The sequence below is a fragment of the Fulmarus glacialis genome, unplaced genomic scaffold, assembly GCF_000690835.1.
Source record: "Fulmarus glacialis isolate BGI_N327 unplaced genomic scaffold, ASM69083v1 scaffold3552, whole genome shotgun sequence".
Lineage (NCBI taxonomy): Eukaryota > Metazoa > Chordata > Aves > Procellariiformes > Procellariidae > Fulmarus > Fulmarus glacialis.
This window is the reverse complement of record NW_009198276.1, coordinates 54,596-75,646: the sequence shown is the minus strand read 5'-3', so window position 1 is coordinate 75,646 and position 21,051 is coordinate 54,596. Positions and strand designations below refer to the sequence as shown.

Sequence of the window (21,051 nt, the reverse complement as noted above, 5' to 3'; positions counted from 1 at the left end):
AAAAAAATCAGGAATTTTCTTTTTCTTTTTCTTTGGAGGCATATTTTTTGCTGTATTTGGACCAAAAAAAACCAAAAATCAGGAATTTTCTTTTTCCTTGGAGCAGAAGTTAATAAAGGAACAGGCCCATTTCTGGCGGATGGGAGCGGTGTGTGCCCCAGCTGCCGGGGTTAGCACCCAGCGTGGCTGGCTGGTGGCTGCCCCAGGAGCCCGAGAGCAGGCAGGGGAGGGGCTCCCTGCCTGGCTACTTGTTGCATCAAATCTCACACATCACATGGTTTGTTTTGTTTGCCTCAAATGAGTGTTTTCTGTCAGAAAACTTGTATTTTTCTTAACTAATTCTGGATCTAAAGAGATATGACTGCAACACCTTTTCCCCTCTTATTTACCACTTAGCCCGCCTCTGTGTACAAATAACTACTGGCTCTGCAGCACAAATGCACTGTTGACAACAAATCCTAGGGTCTTTAATTGTAGCTGTTGCAGATCTGTCACCAGAGTGCTAAAGAAATGTCACGAGTTGCCGCTGTCATCTTTCCTCTAGGATGCTGTGAGTCACTAGGTGATAAGTTGCACTCTGATGGTGGCACCTGAACCAGCCGTACAATATGTCCGTGAAGCAGGAGCAGTAAATAACACACCCTGTGTGCTGCCACGGGCAGTACATAAAATGTCTTTTACTGACAAGAAGTTTTCCTCACACTGCTGGAATAATTTTTTTCCCCTTCCCCCTCCCCTCCCTTGCTTTTTATAAACCAGCAAGACAGAGAGCCATGAAAACCAGTGCCTTGAAGGCTGCAGCAGAGGCGTCAGCGCCTGTTGCAACCCCACTCCTTGTTGGGTGTCTGCTCCGGGTTGTCTCCGTCAGCTGCAGTCCGTGGAACAGGCAGGGGGGCCACCAGTAACTCCACCTCTGTATTTCCCTCAGCCTCCTCCACCCGAAAGGAAGGACTTCCAGCCTCTTCACTGGGCCTCTCACATCATAGGCATAAAATCAAGGGCGCTTGAAAATTCCTGCCCTCTCAGTCTGGGGCCATTCAGACTGCAAAGAATGGTGTTTTCAGACGTGCAGTGGTATTCAAGCACCTAAAGGCTTTAATTGTGTTTAGAAATACCTCTGAACGCAATAAAAAGACCGATGTTTGAAGATCCGACTCTTAAGTGTGCAATGGAGGCTTCCCAGCAACTTCCAAAAGGTCAGGACAGTGACTTTTTGCCAAAAGAGCGTGCGGTTGCCACCGAAGCGCTGCAGTGAGCTCCCAGGGCAGTTGTAGCGAGTGCCCCGAGTGCGCTACCACCGCATGTCGGTGGCCCGAGCAGGCTTGGACTCCATACCTGCACTTTTTTACTTTTTTTCTTGTGAGGGTGAGTGAGCACTGGCACAGGTTGCCCAGAGAGGTTGTGGAGACTCCATCCTTCGTCCTTGAATATCCTGCGGATATTCAAAAGCCAACTGGTCGTGGTCCTGGGCAACTGGCTCTAGGTGGCCCTGCCTGAGCAGGGGACTTGGACTAGTTGACCCCCCAGAGGTCCCTGCTATCTCCTGTGTGAACTGGCTACTTGAAAGTCCCGGAAAAACAACAGTGAGATTGTGTAATGTTCATGAAAAGAAAAAAACCTCATCTATATCAGAGCAGATAATACTGCTTTTTAAGCAGGAGGATGGCCACTACTAATCTATATGTCAGCCTAAATACCAGGTTTTGTTTTCTGAATGTAAAAAAGGCTACAGTTCTGGGGAAAAAAAAATGAAAAGGGTAACGCTAGCTGTCCTTTAGCCTGAGGAATCTCAGACGTATGGACGTGTATGAGGAATGGAAGAGCAAACGCACCGCGGCTCCTAAGGAGGCTGCGGTAGCCCGCACCATGAATAAGGATGCCTCTCAGAGCGTGGCTGGGGCCGCCCACCGAAGGGTTTCCTTCAGTGTCTGCCTCCTCCTCCTTTTCACGTCTGCACAGAGCATAAACCACAGCTCCTGTGTCCATATATATCCGTCTATCCTGTACAGATATTTTTCAGCTGGGGTGAGAGCGAGGAGATAAAATGCCTGGCCAGTCAAGTGCAGCTGGTGCGGTATTCGAAGGGGACAATTAAGTACGGGTGTCTTTATGGGTTAGCTATTTATGGCACTGCTTCTCCAGGAGCATCAAGGAAACTAACATACAGAAAAACCATCATGGACCAGTTCCCCAGGGCAAGTTGAGTGTTTGGAGATTGCTCCAAACACAAGTACACAGACTTGTGCTCCGTTTGGGTCAGCCCCTGGGATCACTGAATGTAACTGCATCCCATGGTGGCAGCATTTCTATAAGGAATTAATTAGTAGACTTGAGTCGTTACGTCAATTAACACCCATTTACCATGCTAGAATGGTAGGAACTACTCAAGTTAGTAGAGACACCAGCTTGTTAATATTAGAAGATTGCTACGAGATCTAGGTTTTTTGTGGTCCCTTTTTGCATGATCTTGAGAGAAGAAAAGGCTGCTTTTGACACACACCGAGGGGGTTATTCTGTAGGCGGCTGATTCTGGGTTTTGGCATGTTTACTGTGAAGTGCAAAGCAACAAGCACCTACGGCTCCCCGCCATAACTTTGCCATAGAGCTGAACTGGAGGGGTCTGTCACGGCCTAAGCATGAGTTACAGTGCTTTTTTCCTCATAAAACTTAGCTGGTGCGGTAGGAGGGAGCAATAACCTGTGTGAAGTCAGCTTGGGGTCTGTGGTTGTGCTCATATCAGATAAGCACGTGCCATCAGTGTGATAGTTTAAGGCCAGGTCTGTGCTTGGAAATTTTCATTTGTGTGATAAAATGCAAATTAATTACACTGCTCTGCGTTTTGGCTTGCAGGTAAATCTTAACTTACACCCTGGGTACTCTTGTAGTGATGAGCAAAGGGATCGGTAGTGTTGGAATGGAGACGATTGAAAAAGATGCTTTGTTTTGTATTAAATATTTTGTAACGCTTTTATTTTGGGGGAGGGAGGAGTGTGAATTAGGTATAATACCTCTTCTGTTAAAACTCAGTTATATGTGTTCTTTGGCAGAAAGGCTATAATTTCAATTTTTGCTGATGCTTATAAAAAAATAATGTGCTCAATCAAAAAGCTTTTATGTGTTTTGGAGCTGAGGAATGTGAGGCCCTATTATTAAGCTGGACCTTATTTCTGTCTCCTCCAGCTTCGGAGCGGGGCTATAGGATGACACTGATAGCAGCGCTGTATCCGCTCTGTTCTGGGACAGATGCTTGTCGAGTAGACAAAACCCTTGATCTTGAGATGTCTCTGTCTTGAGACGTCTCGTGCAGCGCCCACGCCTGAACGGGGCTCACCCCGCGCTCAGATCTAATCAGCAGCCTGTCCTGGCCAGCCTAGGGTCAGGGGAGAGGGGCCGTATTGGCACAGATGTACGCCGGGTGTCTGATTTATTTGGGGGGTGGGAGGGAGAGGGGAAGGAGAGGGAGGTGCCAGACAACCTAATCTTATTTGCAGGTCAAATCCAAAGGTTTTTATGATGGTTCGAGGGGAATTTTGCCTAAATAAGAAATTAATAGGGACTTAAAGGTTTGCCTTTGGTTTCGTATTTACTGAGCAGTGATCTTGGGAACTTGGTATGTGGAGGTTACGTATTAGCAGCCATCACTGTGTTATGTTGCGTCTTGATTTCATTTCTTGTTGTGAATGCTTTCTTTTGAAAATATCCTTGCCTTCAGAGTCATGTGAGCAGCTGTATACAAAAAGCTAAATTATAAGGGATCGGTATAGCCTTCCCAGCTTTCTACCTCGCTGTAGGTCCACAGCAGACAAACCATCGGTCTTCTGAAACTCAGCTATTATAAAAGATGTAAGGAGCTTGATAGTTGTCTAAAAGTTATTTTCTATTGCAGGCTTAATTGTGGCAAGCGTGGTCCATGCTACTTTCTGGACTGTCTCCAGAAGTATTTCAAGAACTGAGCTTTTTATTTATGAGTTCTATTTATGGATTTATGGATCACGTGGCCATTGTCAACTCTTGTAGAAGAAGGAATTCCCCCTGCTAAAATAACTGTTACGCAGAGCCTTGCTGTTGAACACTAGCTCATTCTCTTGCATGGATGCTTTCAACTTTTTGTCTCTCTTTTGCATTGATTGCGTGCTTTGAACTTATCCTACCAGATGGGGGACACTTCACTCAGTACCACTGCCCTTATGGCATGTATTCAATGCGATAGCAATGGGGGGCAGAGAAATGGGGGAGAAAATGATGTCTGATAGCAAAGAGGAGTGGAAATTTTGATCCCCATGGTATAAAGCCGAAGCTCACCACCCAATCCCAACTGACTTTCCATGTTGCTGCAGCAGCCTCCTGTTGTTTGCATCCCAGAGGGCCAGGGCAGCGACGGTGCTGGAATGACACCTCTCTGCCCCAGATGTGGATCTGTTTTGTCGCACTGCCGTCGAAGGAGTGACGCCGTGACGGCTCGTGGGTGACTAGCAATGGCTCAGGCCTGTGCTGCAAGCCCGCCTGGAGGCTCGGTCCTCAGGGCAGGACTCGCGCTGAAGGGTTAGTCCTGCTGAGATCAGTGCTGCTACTTAGAGATGGGATAGGGGACGTGTCTGCTTCACTCTGGGCAGGCCAGAGCTACGTAGGTCCCCTCCAGTGATTTCTGGACGGAGCTGAATAGATATATCTGAGGGCAAACTTGTGCCTTGTGTAAGCAACCTTGCTGACCTAGAGCTACAGAGTGAGTTTTAACTCTTCTGTCCTCTGTCATCTGAATGTTAAAACTGTTACCTCGATGTTTTATCAATAGCAGTTTTAAAATGTAGTAGTTTTATTCTATGTTGTAAAGCACTTTTGCGCCAGTTCCCAGGGTGGGGATGACAGTAAGAATGCTTCACTGTGTTTTTCAGATGGGTTAGGTTAATGCTTTTCGTGTTAATGAACACATATTAAGATCTTATTAGACAGTGTGTCTGTGGGCAAAGTTCCTGTTGATCCCACTGGGGAGTTTTATCTGTGTCAAAGAATTGCAGGATAAGGTCATTATTGTATCGTTTTAGAAAACGATTGTGACCTCTGCTTAACGTTAAAATGTTTGTCAAAGCAAGTGAAAACCAGTGAAGAAAAGTATTCCCGAATTCTGAGATTTTAGTCTACAACCCATAGCCTGAATTTGGAGGTCCAAACACATAAACAGAGGCTATCCTGGTAGAGGTTGTTTTTGAAATAATAGATGAGTAGTTTGAGGACTAATAATAAAATTACCCTTCGCTTAAAATCAAATTAAAAATTTAAGAAGGACTGGCAAGGTCCTGGAGTGTGTTGAGGAATGGCTAGCAATAGAAACCATCACGGCATTACAGAAGGTAGACAGATAGTGTTAATTACAGAAGGTGGTTGTCCCACAGAGGGGGAGGTTGGTGGTAGCAGTGATTTATTCCAGAGGGCAGTTTAGTTATTGTGCTATTCCTAGACAAGGCTCTGAATTTAAGAGATACTTAGACTCTTAAGTAATTTTTGAAACCAAATTTAAGTTCTTGAGTCACGTAGATGTTTTTGAAATTACTCCTGTCTTTCTGTCAGCCGTTTCTACATGGCTGGTCTTGGAAGACACAGCACCTACTGGCTGCTGTACAGTTAAGTAGGAGCTGGGAGCTGGAAGTGTCAAGAGGTTGGTGGATACCTGCCAGCAATCGCAGTATGGAAAAGGATGATCTGATGTGCCCAGGGTGGTTTTGGAGCTGCTGTGCTTGTGCAGTCGGTCTCTGTGTACACCTTGAGTCAGAGGCACCTGGAACGCGTCATCTTTACTGCGCACGTGCGCACATCTACCTTGCAGCCCAGAGATCTTGGGCTTGCAGCTCATAGTCCCTCTGCACATGTTCCCTGGTCCTTTCTCAGGGACTTCCCAACATCCTGCAGCCAGAGATCTGGTGAAAGACCGTGGGGAGTGGGAGGGAAGACACAATGGGAGTGTCAAACTGAACGCAAGTTGTATGTGCTGGGTAGCTCAGTCTTCCCTGTGAGCCTGAGCTAAGCAGGCAGCGAGGCGTTTTGACGAGGCTTCAAAGGCTGGGGCTGGGGCTGGGGCTGGGTGACAGCTCTCACTGGGGCTGAGGTCCCTCTGATCCCTGGGGGCTCGGTCAGGCACCGGGGCTAGGGTAGACAGGCAGATAAGTAGGCACTGGAGAGAAAAGATAAGTAGGCTAATGTGGGAGAATCTGTCTCTTCTGAATTAGTCCAGGCAGCATGAAGAAGTGTATTGTTTTTTCGTATCAAGGGTGTCAGATATGGATTTGTGATCCTGATAGTGCATGATCAATTCTCTCCCCTCTGCCGTGCTTTGTCAGGAGCAGGTTTGTTCATTTGCAGTCCTTGTTCACGCTTTCCTTCCCGTTTCGCTTGTCTTTATAGATTTTTATCTGGAAGTTGAAAATGTTTTTGTTGATATCGGGAAGACTGCACCCGCTTTTGGAAAGAGGCGAGCGACACAACATGATGATAAAATAGCCATTCGAGATGCATTTGTTAATGCTGGTAACATTAAAACGTTGCCTGAAATATTTACAGTGCAAGGGAGAGGGGAGGGACCTCCTCAAGGGTTCAGGGGCCAGTTCATCTCCTCAGACTGCCACCACCTGAAGGTTAGGCATCTGCTCTACATTGGCTGACTGGGGACCCTCTATAGACCACGGAGAGAGATGGGAAGGGACAAAATCCCTTCTGGAGGTGTGTGTCTTAAATACATCTTTTGGGTCAGAACAGGGTGGGACAGGAAGGATCGTCCCCTGGAAGCGACTGTCTCTTTCCTCTGACTACGAAGGGAGCTCAAATGACTTCATTTAACTTACTGCCCAAGATTTAGGTAGTTACAGTAGGGGAAATGAATCCCAGCCCTACTGATTTGGCAGGACAAACCTCAATGAGAGTTAGTGGGAATTAAGGCTCTTGAACCTTCCAAGTGCTGTAGATAATGCCGCTATTAAGTTTGATGCTTCCTGTGAGATACTTGGCTGTGTCTGGACTCATAAACATGATTTGTCAGCTAAGCCTGAGACCAAATTCTTCCAGTGACCTGTTATAAAGGAAGGAGAATAGTGTGATCCATGACAATGTGAAGGGTTCAGAATCCAATTTTAAGTGGTGCAAGCCCTACAGCGATGTAGTCCATAAGTAGTAGAAGACATTACTGGGCAGTGATATGCCCAATGTACATGATACATCGATCAGTTCCTTTGTTTTTGCATGGTGTTTTAGGTTAGAGATTACTTTCATTTTAGAGGATATTTGAAAATATATCAATTTTTTAGAGATGCAGAGGGAATGTTGGTGGGTACGTGCATTTTGCTCTATCTTCTGGGTTCATGAGCACAACTTTTTCTAACTGTGGTGGTTTTGTAGGTTTCTGTGACCATTAAAAAGCAGGATTATTGACGTAAAATCCAGTTGTCCAGATCACAATGGAAAGGCTAGTGAAAAATGGCCTTTGGCGCTTTGCCGAGCACATGAGTCCTCTTCCCTATTTCTGGGCTGACATCTTTACCTCCTAACGTGGAGGCCTTGTGCCTCGGAAGCTCAGGGGAGCCCTAGGACCCTTCTGGAGAATCTGCAGCCTATTAGGAGGGGCTGGCTGTGGGGATGGTTTGGCCGCCAAGGTACTCCATAATTTGTAACTGAATTATGTCCAACAAATGGACTTCATTTGGAGATTGCTCACTGGCCTTTAATGGTGCTTCTTGTGTTGCTAGGGATTCCTTGACTTGTCTTATCCCCCGGGTGGAGAGACAGGGAAGCCTTTAGATTTGGTTTCTTGTGCTGGGTTGAAGTGCTATGTGCTGGGGAACGCCATGGCATCGGTAGGCGATCAGTGGCAGCTGAGCACTCAGTACTCCTATTGCACATGTTGGAGGTCAGGAGTGGGCTATTATATATATACATTTTTCCTCTGAGTTACTTTTCTAGCAATTGATCTTCACCTGCTGGGCATGTAAATGCTGCAGTTTGTTAGAGTCCCTGCTAAATACCTTCTTCAAAGTGACAGAGAGACAACCCCTGCATCTCTACCGGTACTCTTCAGTGGTGAGATACTGAAGTGCGTTTGGGTAAATGTTGCATCTTCCTTTTCTCTCATGCTTCCCTCCCCCCTCTCTGTTTTGTTTGTTTCAGGTTCTCGGCCTTTTTGGATCTACACAGTGGAAGTTGCATCTTGTGTATGGCGTGGTTAAGCTTGCAGCCTGTCACCTCGGCCTTCCTCCATTTTGGGCTGGTTACTTTTGTGCTGTTTTTGCATGGTTTGCAGGTGGATGCTGGCCTGACGGGAGACTCAACCAGTTCAGTACAAAACAGCTCGTGTTCAGGATCTTTTGACTGCAAGGAAGGTGTTATCCTGCCAATATGGTACCCAGAAAATCCATCCCTTGGGGACAAAATTGCCCGTGTTATCGTATACTTTGTAGCACTGATCTACATGTTCCTTGGAGTCTCCATCATTGCAGATCGTTTCATGGCATCTATAGAGGTCATTACATCACAAGAGAAAGAAATCACGATTAAGAAACCCAATGGAGAGACCACAACGACCACCATTCGGATTTGGAATGAAACTGTTTCCAACTTGACCCTCATGGCTCTGGGCTCCTCTGCTCCTGAGATCCTTCTGTCTCTGATAGAAGTGTGTGGGCATGGATTCATAGCTGGAGACCTCGGACCATCTACAATTGTTGGCAGCGCTGCTTTCAATATGTTTATCATCATTGCCATCTGTGTCTATGTGATCCCTGACGGGGAAACCAGAAAGATAAAACACCTAAGGGTTTTCTTTGTCACAGCTGCATGGAGCATCTTTGCTTACATCTGGTTGTACATGATCCTTGCCGTCTTCTCTCCAGGTGTGGTTCAGGTCTGGGAAGGTCTGCTCACACTTTTCTTCTTTCCACTTTGCGTCCTTCTGGCTTGGATAGCAGACAGACGTCTGCTTTTCTATAAGTATATGCACAAAAAGTACCGTACTGACAAGCACAGGGGCATTATCATAGAATCAGAAGGTGATCACCCTAAGGGAATTGAGATGGATGGCAAGATGATGAACTCCCACTTTCTGGATGGAAATTTAGTGACTGTGGAAGGGGAAGAGGTAGATGAATCTCGCAAAGAGATGATCCGGATCCTTAAGGACCTGAAGCAAAAGCACCCAGAAAAGGACTTGGACCAGCTGGTAGAGATGGCTAACTACTATGCCTTGTCTCATCAGCAAAAGAGCAGAGCCTTTTATCGCATTCAAGCTACCAGAATGATGACAGGAGCTGGCAATATTCTGAAGAAGCATGCAGCTGAGCAAGCCAAGAAGAGCACCAGCTTGCATGAGGTGCGGCCAGATGAACCTGAGGAATTCATCTCCAAAATTTATTTTGATCCGTGCTCCTACCAATGTCTTGAGAACTGTGGTGCCGTTCTCCTGACAGTGGTGCGGAAAGGAGGGGACATGTCCAAGACCATCTATGTGGACTATAAAACAGAGGATGGCTCTGCCAATGCTGGTGCTGACTATGAGTTCACAGAGGGGACTGTTGTCTTGAAATCAGGGGAGACCCAGAAGGAGTTCTCAGTGGGAATTATTGATGATGACATCTTTGAGGAAGATGAGCATTTCTTTGTGCGGCTCAGTAACCTCCGTGTGGTGGAGAGTGAGGAACCTCCAGAGCTCAGTAACTCCCCGTACCCAAAGGCCGTATTGGCTTCTCCTTGTGTGGCCACAGTGACTATACTGGATGATGACCATGCTGGCATCTTCACATTTGAGTGTGATGTTATACATGTCAGTGAAAGCATTGGTGTGATGGAAGTCAAAGTTCTAAGGACATCAGGTGCTCGGGGTACAGTCATAGTGCCATTTAGGACAGTAGAAGGGACAGCGAAAGGAGGTGGAGAAGACTTTGAAGACACTTACGGGGAGTTGGAGTTTAAGAATGATGAAACTGTGTAAGTACCCCACTCGTTTCTGTTCCTGGGTTTAGTTTTGGTGTTTAACTCCACATTTTGCGTCCATTACAGGTGAATGCTGACAAGGGACAGGCTCCTTTCTTCAGCTTTCCTTCAGTTTCCCTACTTACCTCTTTCAGGCAAGAACCGACAGCAGGATTTCAGAGCTCAAAGCTCTTGTCCCTTACCTCTTGGGAATGAGAAAGTGAGGCTTAGAAATACTGGGGTGGGGGGGGATAGGAGGAAAATATATCATTCTCTGAGGTTCTGTACTAAAGCTAAGGGTTAATGGAGAGTTAAGGTAGAGAGAGAAGAAAAAGGGTGAGCTTTTATCTGGCTGGGCAAGTATGGGAAAGCCTCTTTTTGAACTCCAAACATAGAGCGCACAGGAGTTTATTGCAATCCCTAGATGAAAAGTTTACAACGGTTATGCCTGGGCAAGCAAGAGCTGCTCAGTAGACACGGGGCTTTATTTTCACAGGAGCAACACATCATACCTGTGTCCCTAGGCTGCCTGTGCAACTTGCAGGTCCCTGTGGCAGCTAATTCACAGCATAGGCACACCTGCAAGCTGTTCTGCTGGACTTGTGAAATCCTTCCAGCCTTTATGTCCCTATGGTCTACCCATGTTCCCCACGTCACCTTCTCTATGATCTCCCTATGTCTGTTCTTTTACTACCTGTGGTTTTTCCCCTTGTAAAATACCATGGCAATTGGCAATAATGGTCTAAAGCACTGCAGCTCACAGCCTGTCCATGTGGCTCCATGACCCAGTGTTTTCATACAGAGTAAAGAAGGGAAGCAGAATAGTCTGCACCAGTCCTGTTAATTCAGCTCTTTTATTGCGTACAAAGTAGCTGATAGGAAGCTAGGAAGTAATAAAGACCAGAGAGGCGATAATGTCTAATTGCTTTAAGTACCTGCTGTTAACATTAGTGGGGAATGAGAAAAATCCCTCAGCTGAGTAGGGAGAGGGAGGGGGGTGTGAACCTAGTGCTAAAACTCCCTAGTGTTAAGTGCCGAGGTTCCTCTTGTTAACACCTCATCACTTGAGCCATCAAAGGAGGAATTGTGCAGACTTGCAACTGGCATCAGAGAAGTGAAATCTTTGTACCAAGCCTCCCAATACAGTACCCGAAAGGATGTTAATATATTAAATGCTGTGGAGTAGGGATGCCCTAATTCAATAGCACCTTCTGCCTTAGCCCACTAAACCATTTAATCCAGCTAATATCCACAGTCCTGATGCTTGATTATAAGTACGTGTTCTTCCTATTAAAGGAAGAGAAGCTCCTGGTGGCTGGGTTCAGCCACTACCAGAGGTGGAAGAGGATGAGCTGTCCTCATCTGGCCTTTTCAGGGAGATGGGCCATGCAGGTTAGTCTCCTGAATTGAGCCGCAAGCTGATTTCTCTAGAGAAAGTGAAGAAGAATGTCAGCTGTGTGGTTACAGTCTCCTGTGAGTAGACTACTTAAAATATACTGGGTACTACCTTGCTTCAGCCAGGTCTTGAAGGAAAGAGACTTTTCTTGCTTGAAAAAGATCCATCAGTGAAAGGCCAGCAGGTTTGGGGTACCAGAGAATAAGCCCATAAGCCATCTTACTCCAAATTGTACTCCCTTTCTTTCATCTTCCAGCTGATGGAAGACTTCTTTTTGTCTTTGAAAAGCGTAACAGAGAGTCAGAGCATACCCACATAGTTGCTTCACTGGGTTAAAACATCAGCAGGACCATGTGCATCCTTGTGGGACAGACTCTGATGAAGATGAAGGCAGTCCAGAAAACAAGTATGTGTAGGTTGCTTAACGCTGTGGTTTGTGACCCAGAGGAGATGCCCTAGAGCACAGATGAGACATTTGTGGTGTACTTAAAACTGTGCCCACACCTGATGCATTAATGTGACTTTCACTTCTGCATCAGAAGACTGCTGGGAAGAAAGCCTGCTAGCCACAGTGGCTGTGGAGACCATGTGGCTAGCAAAGATTCATTTCTTTTGAAGCTAGAATTAGTGTAGCTGGCTCAACACAGCACTTAATCAAACTAGTAAGCCTAACAAGGAGGGAGATCATGTCAGCCAGCAGGCTGCCTTTATTCACTCCCAGGTTTCATTTTAAATCTCTAGGTCTTCTGGGAATGGAGTTTTGGGCTGGAAACATTTGAAGGTAGTTTTCAGTAATCAGTCCTTGGCCTTTAAATTCAGTGAACACACTGAATTTGCTGTACTTTGCCAGCTCTTCTCTGAGGTGCAGGCGGAAGAGCTGTAGAAACCTGGAAGCTCTAATGGGTGGGTTTAATCTCTTCTTCCTTTTTTACTTTCTAAATCTGAATGCAGAACAATAATTTTTAGCAAATATTTAGGCTGCAAACGAATTTGAGGTGATTCAGGTCTGAATTTGGAGTTCAGACCCACAATGCTACTATTGCAACAAACACTATCTAATTTTGGTCAGCCCAGTTTGGGAAGATGGGTGGGTAGGGTGTTTGGGACAGTTTTGCTGACCCAGAGGGCAGCGTATGAGTGACTGGTTATGGTATCACTTGATACGAGGCTGTATGAAGACACTGGGTCACCAAATAGCCAGCGGGTTGCCTGGCTGAATATTTGCCCTGCCTCTTAAATGCCTTGCCACCGAGGGGGATCCACCACGAGGTACTGATGCACCGCGCACTGAAGCGGGGACTGAGCGTCCACAAAGCCCCGTGCAGAACAGAGGGGAAAGCAGGAGGACTAAGATGGTCAGTAAAAAATGCTAAGGACAGGGGGTCAGAAAGCAGTGGGAAGTTACCTGCTCCCCATTTCAGCCTACTGATTAGGGCCTCACTTAGGAAAGGTGAAGCGTGGGCTCTAATTTCCGTGCTGGTGTAGGAGCTGCTCGTGCATGGAGTCCTGCCTACCTCACTGCTTTAACCTTGTCATTCTCCTCGTGGAGTCACTTTGAAAAGATTTTTTGACTCGAGGAGGAATCATAGAATCATTAAGGTTGGAAAAGACCTCTAAGATCATCAAGTCCAACCATCAACCCAACACTACCATGCCCACTAAACCACATCCCTAAGGAAGGAAGTGAATTAACAGCATCTTGCAAACACATAAGACAGTGCTAAGCTTTGCTGTGGCTATGCATGTATGCTAAGGATCCGCAGAACTGCAGCCACAAAGAAGCACTGATCAGTGTAAAGTGGAGGAGAGTAAAAGCTTCAGTTCACGCTCTCAGCTTGTTCTCTGACACATGAATTAAAAAACTTCAGCTTGCATTCTGCAGCGGCAGGTGATCTGTAAGTAGTCTGTAGGTTGGCGTCCGTAAGTGTAGCAATGGCTAGATTAATCTGAGGGGCACTGGATTACACAGCATCCTTGAGATTAAACTATAGGAGAGGTGCTGTCATCTACCAAATCCCCAGGGCCAAGGATAAGCACTTTTCCTAAGAACTAAATAGAGAAGGGGTCTTCAGTTAGTTCATTTTATCTTGTTATATTTATCTCAGGGTTGTTTTTAAGAGGCTTTCCCTAAAATACGTGGGACTAAAAAAAGCTGAGGTGATGCAAATGTTACAGAATGAGAGGGAAATGGATCCTGCCACCGGGTCTTGCTTCTTGCCTCTGTGATTCTTTCTAGACTAACACGGTCAAAGTTTCCTTACTCACGTTTGGGTGGGAGCACAAGAGAAAGCACAAGAAAAGCTGAGATGAGGAGGCTTGAAACAATGCTGTTATTACTGAAATATGGTCCCATCCTCTGTGTGTGTGTGTGTGTGTGTGTGTATGGGTGTTGGATAGCTATAAATCAAGCCATATAATCTTGAGTGCTGTCATCTGTTGAGAAGGGAATTGATCAGGTCTCAAATACTTGATTATGCTCCTCTTTTTCAATACATTTGTTATTTCTGAACTCCTGCTCCAGTGAGGGTCAGATATGACCTAAGCAGCTGAAGCAGAATCCCAGCTCTCATGTTGACTAAAAGGAAACTCTCAAAAAATCAAGTCCAAACCTTAGATTTTTTTTTTTTTCTTCCCAAGATGACGAAACACTTTTCTATTAAATGATTTTGTATGGAAATAAATGTTAGGTTCTTGGAGGTATGAAAATGTAGAAGAATGATTGACCCAGCTGCTTTATCATGTCCAAGCAATAAAGAAATCATTAAGAGCCAGCAGCAAAAAGTGAATTGGGTTTTAAAGGATTTTCTTTTTGCATAATAAAGGGAACTCCCAGCAAGACATTAAATTTAATTTAAACTTTCTGTGTTTAAATTGTTTCCTCTCTTTAAAACTGTTTTAAGTTCATATGGAAATTTGTCTAGGTCTTGCTTTAGAAAGTTTAGGAAGCTACACAAGTTACCAGTAATTAATTCATATGCCATCTAGAAAATAAAGTGACAAGTTCTGCTGTGGCCACATGTCACTTGCAGCAGCTATACTGAGTTAAGGTTTGGGCCAAGAGATCTACTTTGCTACTTGCCTTTGTTGCTGGTTGCTCAATTACTTGCAGGACCTGAAGGCTACTAGAGGTGTAGCCCTGAGTCCGTAGTTCTTACAGTATTGCCTGCGGCTCAGGAAGGAACCGGGTGTTGAGAGATGCTGTGGTGTTAAACTGGTATTAAATGGCTTGCAAAGCCTCTTCGCAAAGTCAGCGTGGCTGAACTTTGGTAACATGTGGAAACCCACAGTCTCTTATCTGTGTGTGTCTTAGAGCTCTCGATAACAGAAGGGCTGTCTCCTGCATTCGTACAGAGACTGCTGCAGACAAACATATTAAGCCTGCCTCAACAGGCAGTGAGATATTTTTTTTTTTTTGCCTTTAGGATTTGGGCAGGACGTTGCGTGCAAGTTGCACGTTGCCTCTCCTTGTCTGCTTCTCCCCAGAGAAGCCCCTGGGCTGCTGCGTATGCAGCTGCGGCTGCTCCACGGCATCACCGTGAGCCTTGGGCTCTCTCCGAGTGCGTGCTTAGCTCGGTGGGGCTGGTCTTCCAAAGTGCTTTCCATGAGCAGTGGAAAACCACATGCATTTCTTCCTGTTAGGGGCTTCAGGCATTTTCTGGCAGCGGGGCTCATGGACTGTGCATGTACGTATGCGTGTGAAGGCCAGAGCTGTGGCAGAGGTGGTCCTGTCTGGGTCAAGCTCAGGTTGGTGCTGTGCCCCGAGGCTGGTGGCTAACAGCTGCCACCATGTGCTGCTGCTGCCGCCCTCCCTCTGTGTGTTGTGCCACCCGTGTGTGGTGGGAAGGCCACTATCCCTTCCTCCTCCTTTTCCTCTCCTGTCCACCAGGACGCAGAGATACCTGGGCCTTAACCCCTTGCTCGTGGTCCTGCCGTGGCGGCTGTTGGCTTCCCCCAGCAGATCTGGTGAAGGTGATAGTGGAGAAAGGTGAATGGTGGTTTTCTGTTTGAAGGACGTCAAACTGTGGTTTGGTGTAATTAATTGTCCTTCCTTTTTGCTATTCAGCGCTTGAGGAAACTGTCAACTTAATTTTTTAATTTGATCACCTACGCAGTCATGGTTGTGGCATTTTGAGGGGAATGCTATTAATGATACTTAGCTCTTTTGATGGTGTTTCATCAGTAGATCTCATAGCAGTCTGCAAAGGAGATTGAGGGACATTATTCCCATTTTGCAGATGGGGGGAAAAAATGCAGAGAAAGTTACTTCTCTTCCCTCTGGATTACCCAGGAGATGAGAAGCAAAGACAGGAATAAAACTGATCTCCCTGGATTGCTGGCCTGTGCTGTATCCAGAAGGTCCGTGTACATCAGGCTTGTAACTTGCCATTACTGGGAACTACGGTGAGTTTATGCAGATTCACTGACCTCTCCCCAGCCATTGCGAGTCAGGTCGGTACAGGTATAGGCAGTAGCTGCAATATCTCACTATTCCCCCAAGCTGTCAACAGTAACTGCGGTTTTGGGTGCTCATTTTCCTAAATTAAATTTCGGTCACAGACATGGAGGTGTGCTGCATCTGCAGACCTTGGTTTATTTCTATCAGCTGTGATGACTCCAATTAATGACTGAGGTCATTACAGAATTATTTTGGTAATCTAGTGTGAACTCTAGTTCAACAGCTCTCGTACACCATGCACCAATCCTAAGGCTCTGAGGAGAACAGCCCTCAAAAAATTAAGACTAATTAGTGCGACTCCAGGCAATGAGAACTCGTGTGAGGCTGATGGTTTCCTTCTCTCAGGACATGCTTCTTTCCCGTTAGAGTCTTCTTGAGATTGAATCCTCCAAATTCTTCTCCAGTTTGTTTCTGTCAGTGGGTAAGCTCCTTCTGGCTTTCTCTTCCTACACCTTCACATAAATTAGAACTTCTTGGTTCCTGTTTTAATTTGGATTAAGGGAAAACAGTAACAGCTGTCCTCCAGTTAAAAAAAACTTTCCCCCACTATGTTGCCAGTGGTGAAGGGCTGTTGTATTTGCTTCTTGCTGTGAAATTCTTGTGTCAGTGTTCTTCACAGTGCCAGTTTCTAATTTAACTGAAGTCCTTTAATACACGCACACACGCACGCTCTGGGTTTCTGCTGTAGTCCCGCCGTGAGGTCTAGGTGGTGTGACCTGCAGGGGATTAGTGTAAGGTGTCAGGGGACTGTTCTGGAGCATATGTAAAATCAGCTTGCAGAAATGTGAGACCGTGGCACCATCCTGGGAAGAAGAGAAGCCCTGAGCTGACCTTTACCTTCCCAGATAGTCCTGTTGGCAGGTGTCGGGGGGACATACTTGCTATCTGTCCATGAAGAAGGACAAACAACATCCTTTCTCAGAGACTGTGACGTCTTGTCTATCAAAGGAGGCATTTGTATGAGTTTATGTGACAGCATTAAACAGGGGAGGCCTGGGACCCCAGCTCAAAAGAGAGGCATGTGGTAGAGATCGGCTCTTCAGAGCTGGTGTGTGCTCTGATCTAGCAGAGAAGCCCCTGGGAAGCTCACGGGTTCCTGAAGTAGGAGGCCCTTGGAGAGGATGTTCTGGGAGGTATCAGAGAGGGCAGTGATATTCCTACTTCAGAGCAAACACCGGGAAATTTATCCTACCAAATGTCAGAACCAAGGTTTGGGTTTAAAAACAAACAACAGACCAGAACTAGTCCAAGATAAAACAAGTCTGCTGTGACTTGGGTGAGCTTTGCCTCCTTTACTCACACTGACTCATGCATTACTGTCTGGAGCACCTTTGCAAACGAGTGGCTTAGACATCACACCCTTTACACGCAGTTTTGCAGAGGCACAGGTCATATTTGTTTCCCACCTGTAAGGAGGAGAAGGCACAGTTTGAATGATGCAGCTTCAGGGGATAAGAAGAGATGCTGGTGGCAAGGCTTGATAGACTATGTATCACTCCAAGTACGTGCTGGGGTTTTTTTTAACCCACGGTAGGAACATTACTTACAGCATCATTGTAGTGTGTCTGTGACTTCTAACAGATCAGAGTGCCAGCAAAGTTTCTGAGTTAAACATGGGCTTATCTTTTTCTAAATGAGCTGAGGAGAACAGCAGAGTCTAAAATCTCCCCAGCCAGAGGTCCTCCAGCACGTTTTTATTGTGGCTAAATAGAAGCAGCTGATCCTGGTGGAAGGTAGCAGCTGTTCCAAATAAGAGATGATTTACCTGTTGCTAGCAATGTGGCTTGATTCTTTTTTACCTCATGTCAGGATAAAAGGTGATAAGAGAATTTGCTATGCTAGCTGATAGAAGCACCAGGGACCAGGTTCATCCTCCATTTAGCTTCAGCAAAAACAGCAGATTTAAAGCTGGGAGGAATGTGGACTGGTACATATTTACAGCTGTATTAGCAGATGGGCTGTTGACAGACGAGGCCCCTCAAGTCTCTGCCTGGGTGCCAGCATGTACTGCTGCGAGCGTTTCAGCTGAAGCAGTCCTGGTGTTGAGCAGGCCCTGGCTGCTCGGGTGGTCGGGTCTTTTAGGTGGGTTCCACCAGAAGGGCAGCAGGATGGAATTCTGAACATCAGATAGGACCAGTTCTTCCTGCCAGGGTTTGCAGGACCTGTCCTTAGGAGGCCAACGGAGACATTTGCCGAGCTACCTCAAAGCCTGAGCAGCCTCACATGGAGCGTGGTGCAGCCCCAGGGCTGGACTGCAGCGCCTGGAAGCCCTCCTCTGGACACCGGATCCCTGACAGCCTCCACTATGTCCTGCTGCTCTCCTTCCAGGTGCTGGTGTGGAGCCCTTCTGGGTATAAAGGGCTTGATGCTCTACCCCCTCTGAGCAAAAGCCATGGCTTTGATCTCCCGGTCCTTCTGTTAGATTGTGGAAGATCTCCTTTGATGTTTTTAGGTGCTTGGGGAGGAAAGAGGCTTTTTCTCTCTCCCCCGTTCGTCTCTCCAAACAGAGTTTCCAGGAACGGTTGCTCCTGCCTGTGCTGCGACTGTTGTGCTGAGTGTGTTGCAGATGGTTTGTCTGCTGCTGCGCCTCTTTGGTGCTCTGTGTAAAAGTATGTTGTTAAAGTGAAATGGGGTAGGAATTACCTTTTGTGCCTCTATTTTTCTTTCCATGAGATAAGCAAGCCAAATGGGTCCTACCCTCATAAAAATCCCCACCTGAGCGCCGTGCTGCTCTGCTTTTATTCTTCAGAGAAAAAAGCATCATAAAGTTATCAATATTTAATGTAGAAATTCTGCTCTGCTTATCTCTGCTTTACCTGTCTTCCCTCCTGGGTTGGTCTCTCCTTTACCTCATCTGCTTGAGATGATTGTCTGCTTAATACCGCTATCTCCACCTCCCTTAGTAAAGACAACTGGACCACGATGCTGTTTAGGAAGGATGTGCGAGGACCAGTGTATTGACTGTGCAAGACTAAATAGGCACTGAGCACTCTGTTTTCTAAGACATCAGAAATGCTTCTTTATTTTGGGGTGGATTGTGGTTAGCTTTGATAGCTCGTAGTAGTTTTCTCTTTCTGTAGTGCAGTTGGGGAGGGAGAACCTGTGAACTGGCAGTTTTTCCCAGACATGACCTGTTAGCTGACACCACTGGAGCTGGGCAGAGCTGTGAATGATGCAGAATAGCAGCAAACGGACTCTGTACGAGCAATAACTGCTTGCCTAGCAGCCGGGCTCCCAGGGTTTGATCAGCTGTATGCTGCTGAGCAATACCTGAAAGCTGTAGCCGGGTAGAGAGCATCAGATGCCTGGCTACTGCTGGTGTGCCAGGCCGTAGCACCGTGGAAGCGTGAGGAGCTGTGTGTGCTTTATCTCAGTGGTGACCGTGGTGCTTGTCCTATAGGAAGGTTTTCATTTTCTATAATTAGCAAGTTCTTGGCATAAGTGTCTTTCTTGCTCTTTTTGCAGCCTGACGAGTGGAGCGGTGCTAGACGTAGTCCGTGGGAGTCAGAGCTGATGGCAGCTTCAGTAGGTCATTAGACTTTGTGGTGGGCAGCTGGTGCTGGATTTCCCTTGAAGTGACTAAAAAAAAAAAAAATAGGCTCTGGGGCCTGATTATCCCACCATTTGTATGGTACAGAGCAGCAAAAAAAGGCATAACAGATGTGACATCTCCCCTGGCTTGACAGTAAGTCGTAGACAGCAGTGTCGGAGCAGGAGAGGAGAAGTGCTGGGTGGTTTCCCTGGTGCACAGCCCCCAGAGGAGAGGGTGAAGAGCGAAGGAGCTGTTGCTTTTGGTGCTGGGAGAACCTGTGGGCAGGTGGGTTTTTTTCTTCCCTGAGCTCTGTGGGGAGCAGTAGCTTGCACATGTGTCCCTGCGCAGTGCTTCTGGCTGGCCAGGAGCCTAAGGAAGTGAGGTGCCGTGGTGCAGAGGTGGCTACCGGCGGTTTAGGGGTACCGGTCCCCAGTGTGTTGCCCGCAGGCAGGCTGCGGGGGGACAGCAGGGCAGCTGATTTTGCAATCTGGGTGCTGCAGCTCCCCTGGGAAGATCTGGTTCGCAAGGGAAAACTGCATGAGTCTGGACTAAAACAGAGAGCAAAATCCAAGGGTTGAAATAGGCCCCTGGGAGCATAGGTTTGGGTGCCCAAATGATGGAAGCCTGGCCAGCCTCAGGGTGGGAGCAAGCTGCCTTGCCCGGGGTTGCTCTGGCTGTCTCTGGGGGACCAGGGTAGCTGTTTGCAGCCCTTCATTTGAAGGCGGGACGAACGGATGGGCAGGCTGAGGGGGGAACCTCGCCGGCATGCGCTGTCACGACTGGAGCCCCTGTTTGGCCTGGCCTGGGATTATTAATGCCTTGCCTTTGGGGACCGCTTCTCAGAGTCTTTTCTAAGGAGGCTGAGAACTCGCCCATACAAATAGCCTGGCGTGTGACACCTCACGCGGCGCCGTACCTCCTGACCCCGCGCTGGGAGGGGAGCCCAGCAGCCACCCGGGCAGGGGACGGCCACTGCCCCCGGCCCCTTGCGGTGCAGGGCTGTCCCGGGTGGCAGGCGAGGGAGTTTCATGGGGCTGCGAGCTTGCGGAGGAGCGGCCCGAGGAACAAGTACGCAGCGACAACAAACTTCTGCTAAGGGCACCTCCCTTCTGATTTTGGGGGGAGATGATTTTTTTTTTTTTTTTAAAGCGAATTCCTGCGTAGAGTAACAGCCCCAGCGGGTACCTCTAATGGAATTAAAGGGTATCTCTGTCTTGTTCTGGGCAGTGAGAGCTTCCTCAAACCGCTGCCCAGAATACTTGTGAGACACCCTATAATTCAATTAGAAGTATCCTCCAGGGAGCATATAATTATATCATATCTATGAAACGTAATGACAGTCCCCTTGTATCACATGGTGAGCAACTCTCTGCTGCTGCCCAGAACCTTTCACCGGTAAGGAACTAATCTGCTTAGCGCAGATTGAACTCGGCAGTGTACAGCACTTACCCAAATGCTTCTGGAAGGAATCCCTGCCAGCGGAATAAACCTGTTAGCAGCACGTCAGCATCGCCACCCCCGCATCCCTCTTCCCAACCTTTGGACCTCTCTGACCAGGGCTGCTCGCCTCCACCCTTGCCATCCTCTCTGACTGGTTTGGTCTCTGAAACTTCCCGGGAATTTTGAAGGATGGGAAGTTTTCTTTAACCCTTTAAACGTGTCTTTTTGCCCCTTGTTGGGTAGTAATAACCTGTGATACGGAGTGTGCTGAAGGGATTGAGC

General features: G+C 47.1%; 1 protein-coding gene across 1 annotated transcript; it reads left to right on the top strand.

The window, feature by feature from the left end:
* Nucleotides 1-8,181: 8,181 nt before the first annotated feature.
* On the top strand, nt 8,182-9,981 carry LOC104073143 (sodium/calcium exchanger 3). The gene has a single exon (XM_009572822.1). The coding sequence runs from the start codon at nt 8,195-8,197 to the stop codon at nt 9,962-9,964; it is 1,770 nt and encodes a 589-aa protein (XP_009571117.1). The 5' UTR covers nt 8,182-8,194; the 3' UTR covers nt 9,965-9,981.
* The last annotated feature ends 11,070 nt before the right edge of the window (nt 9,982-21,051 follow it).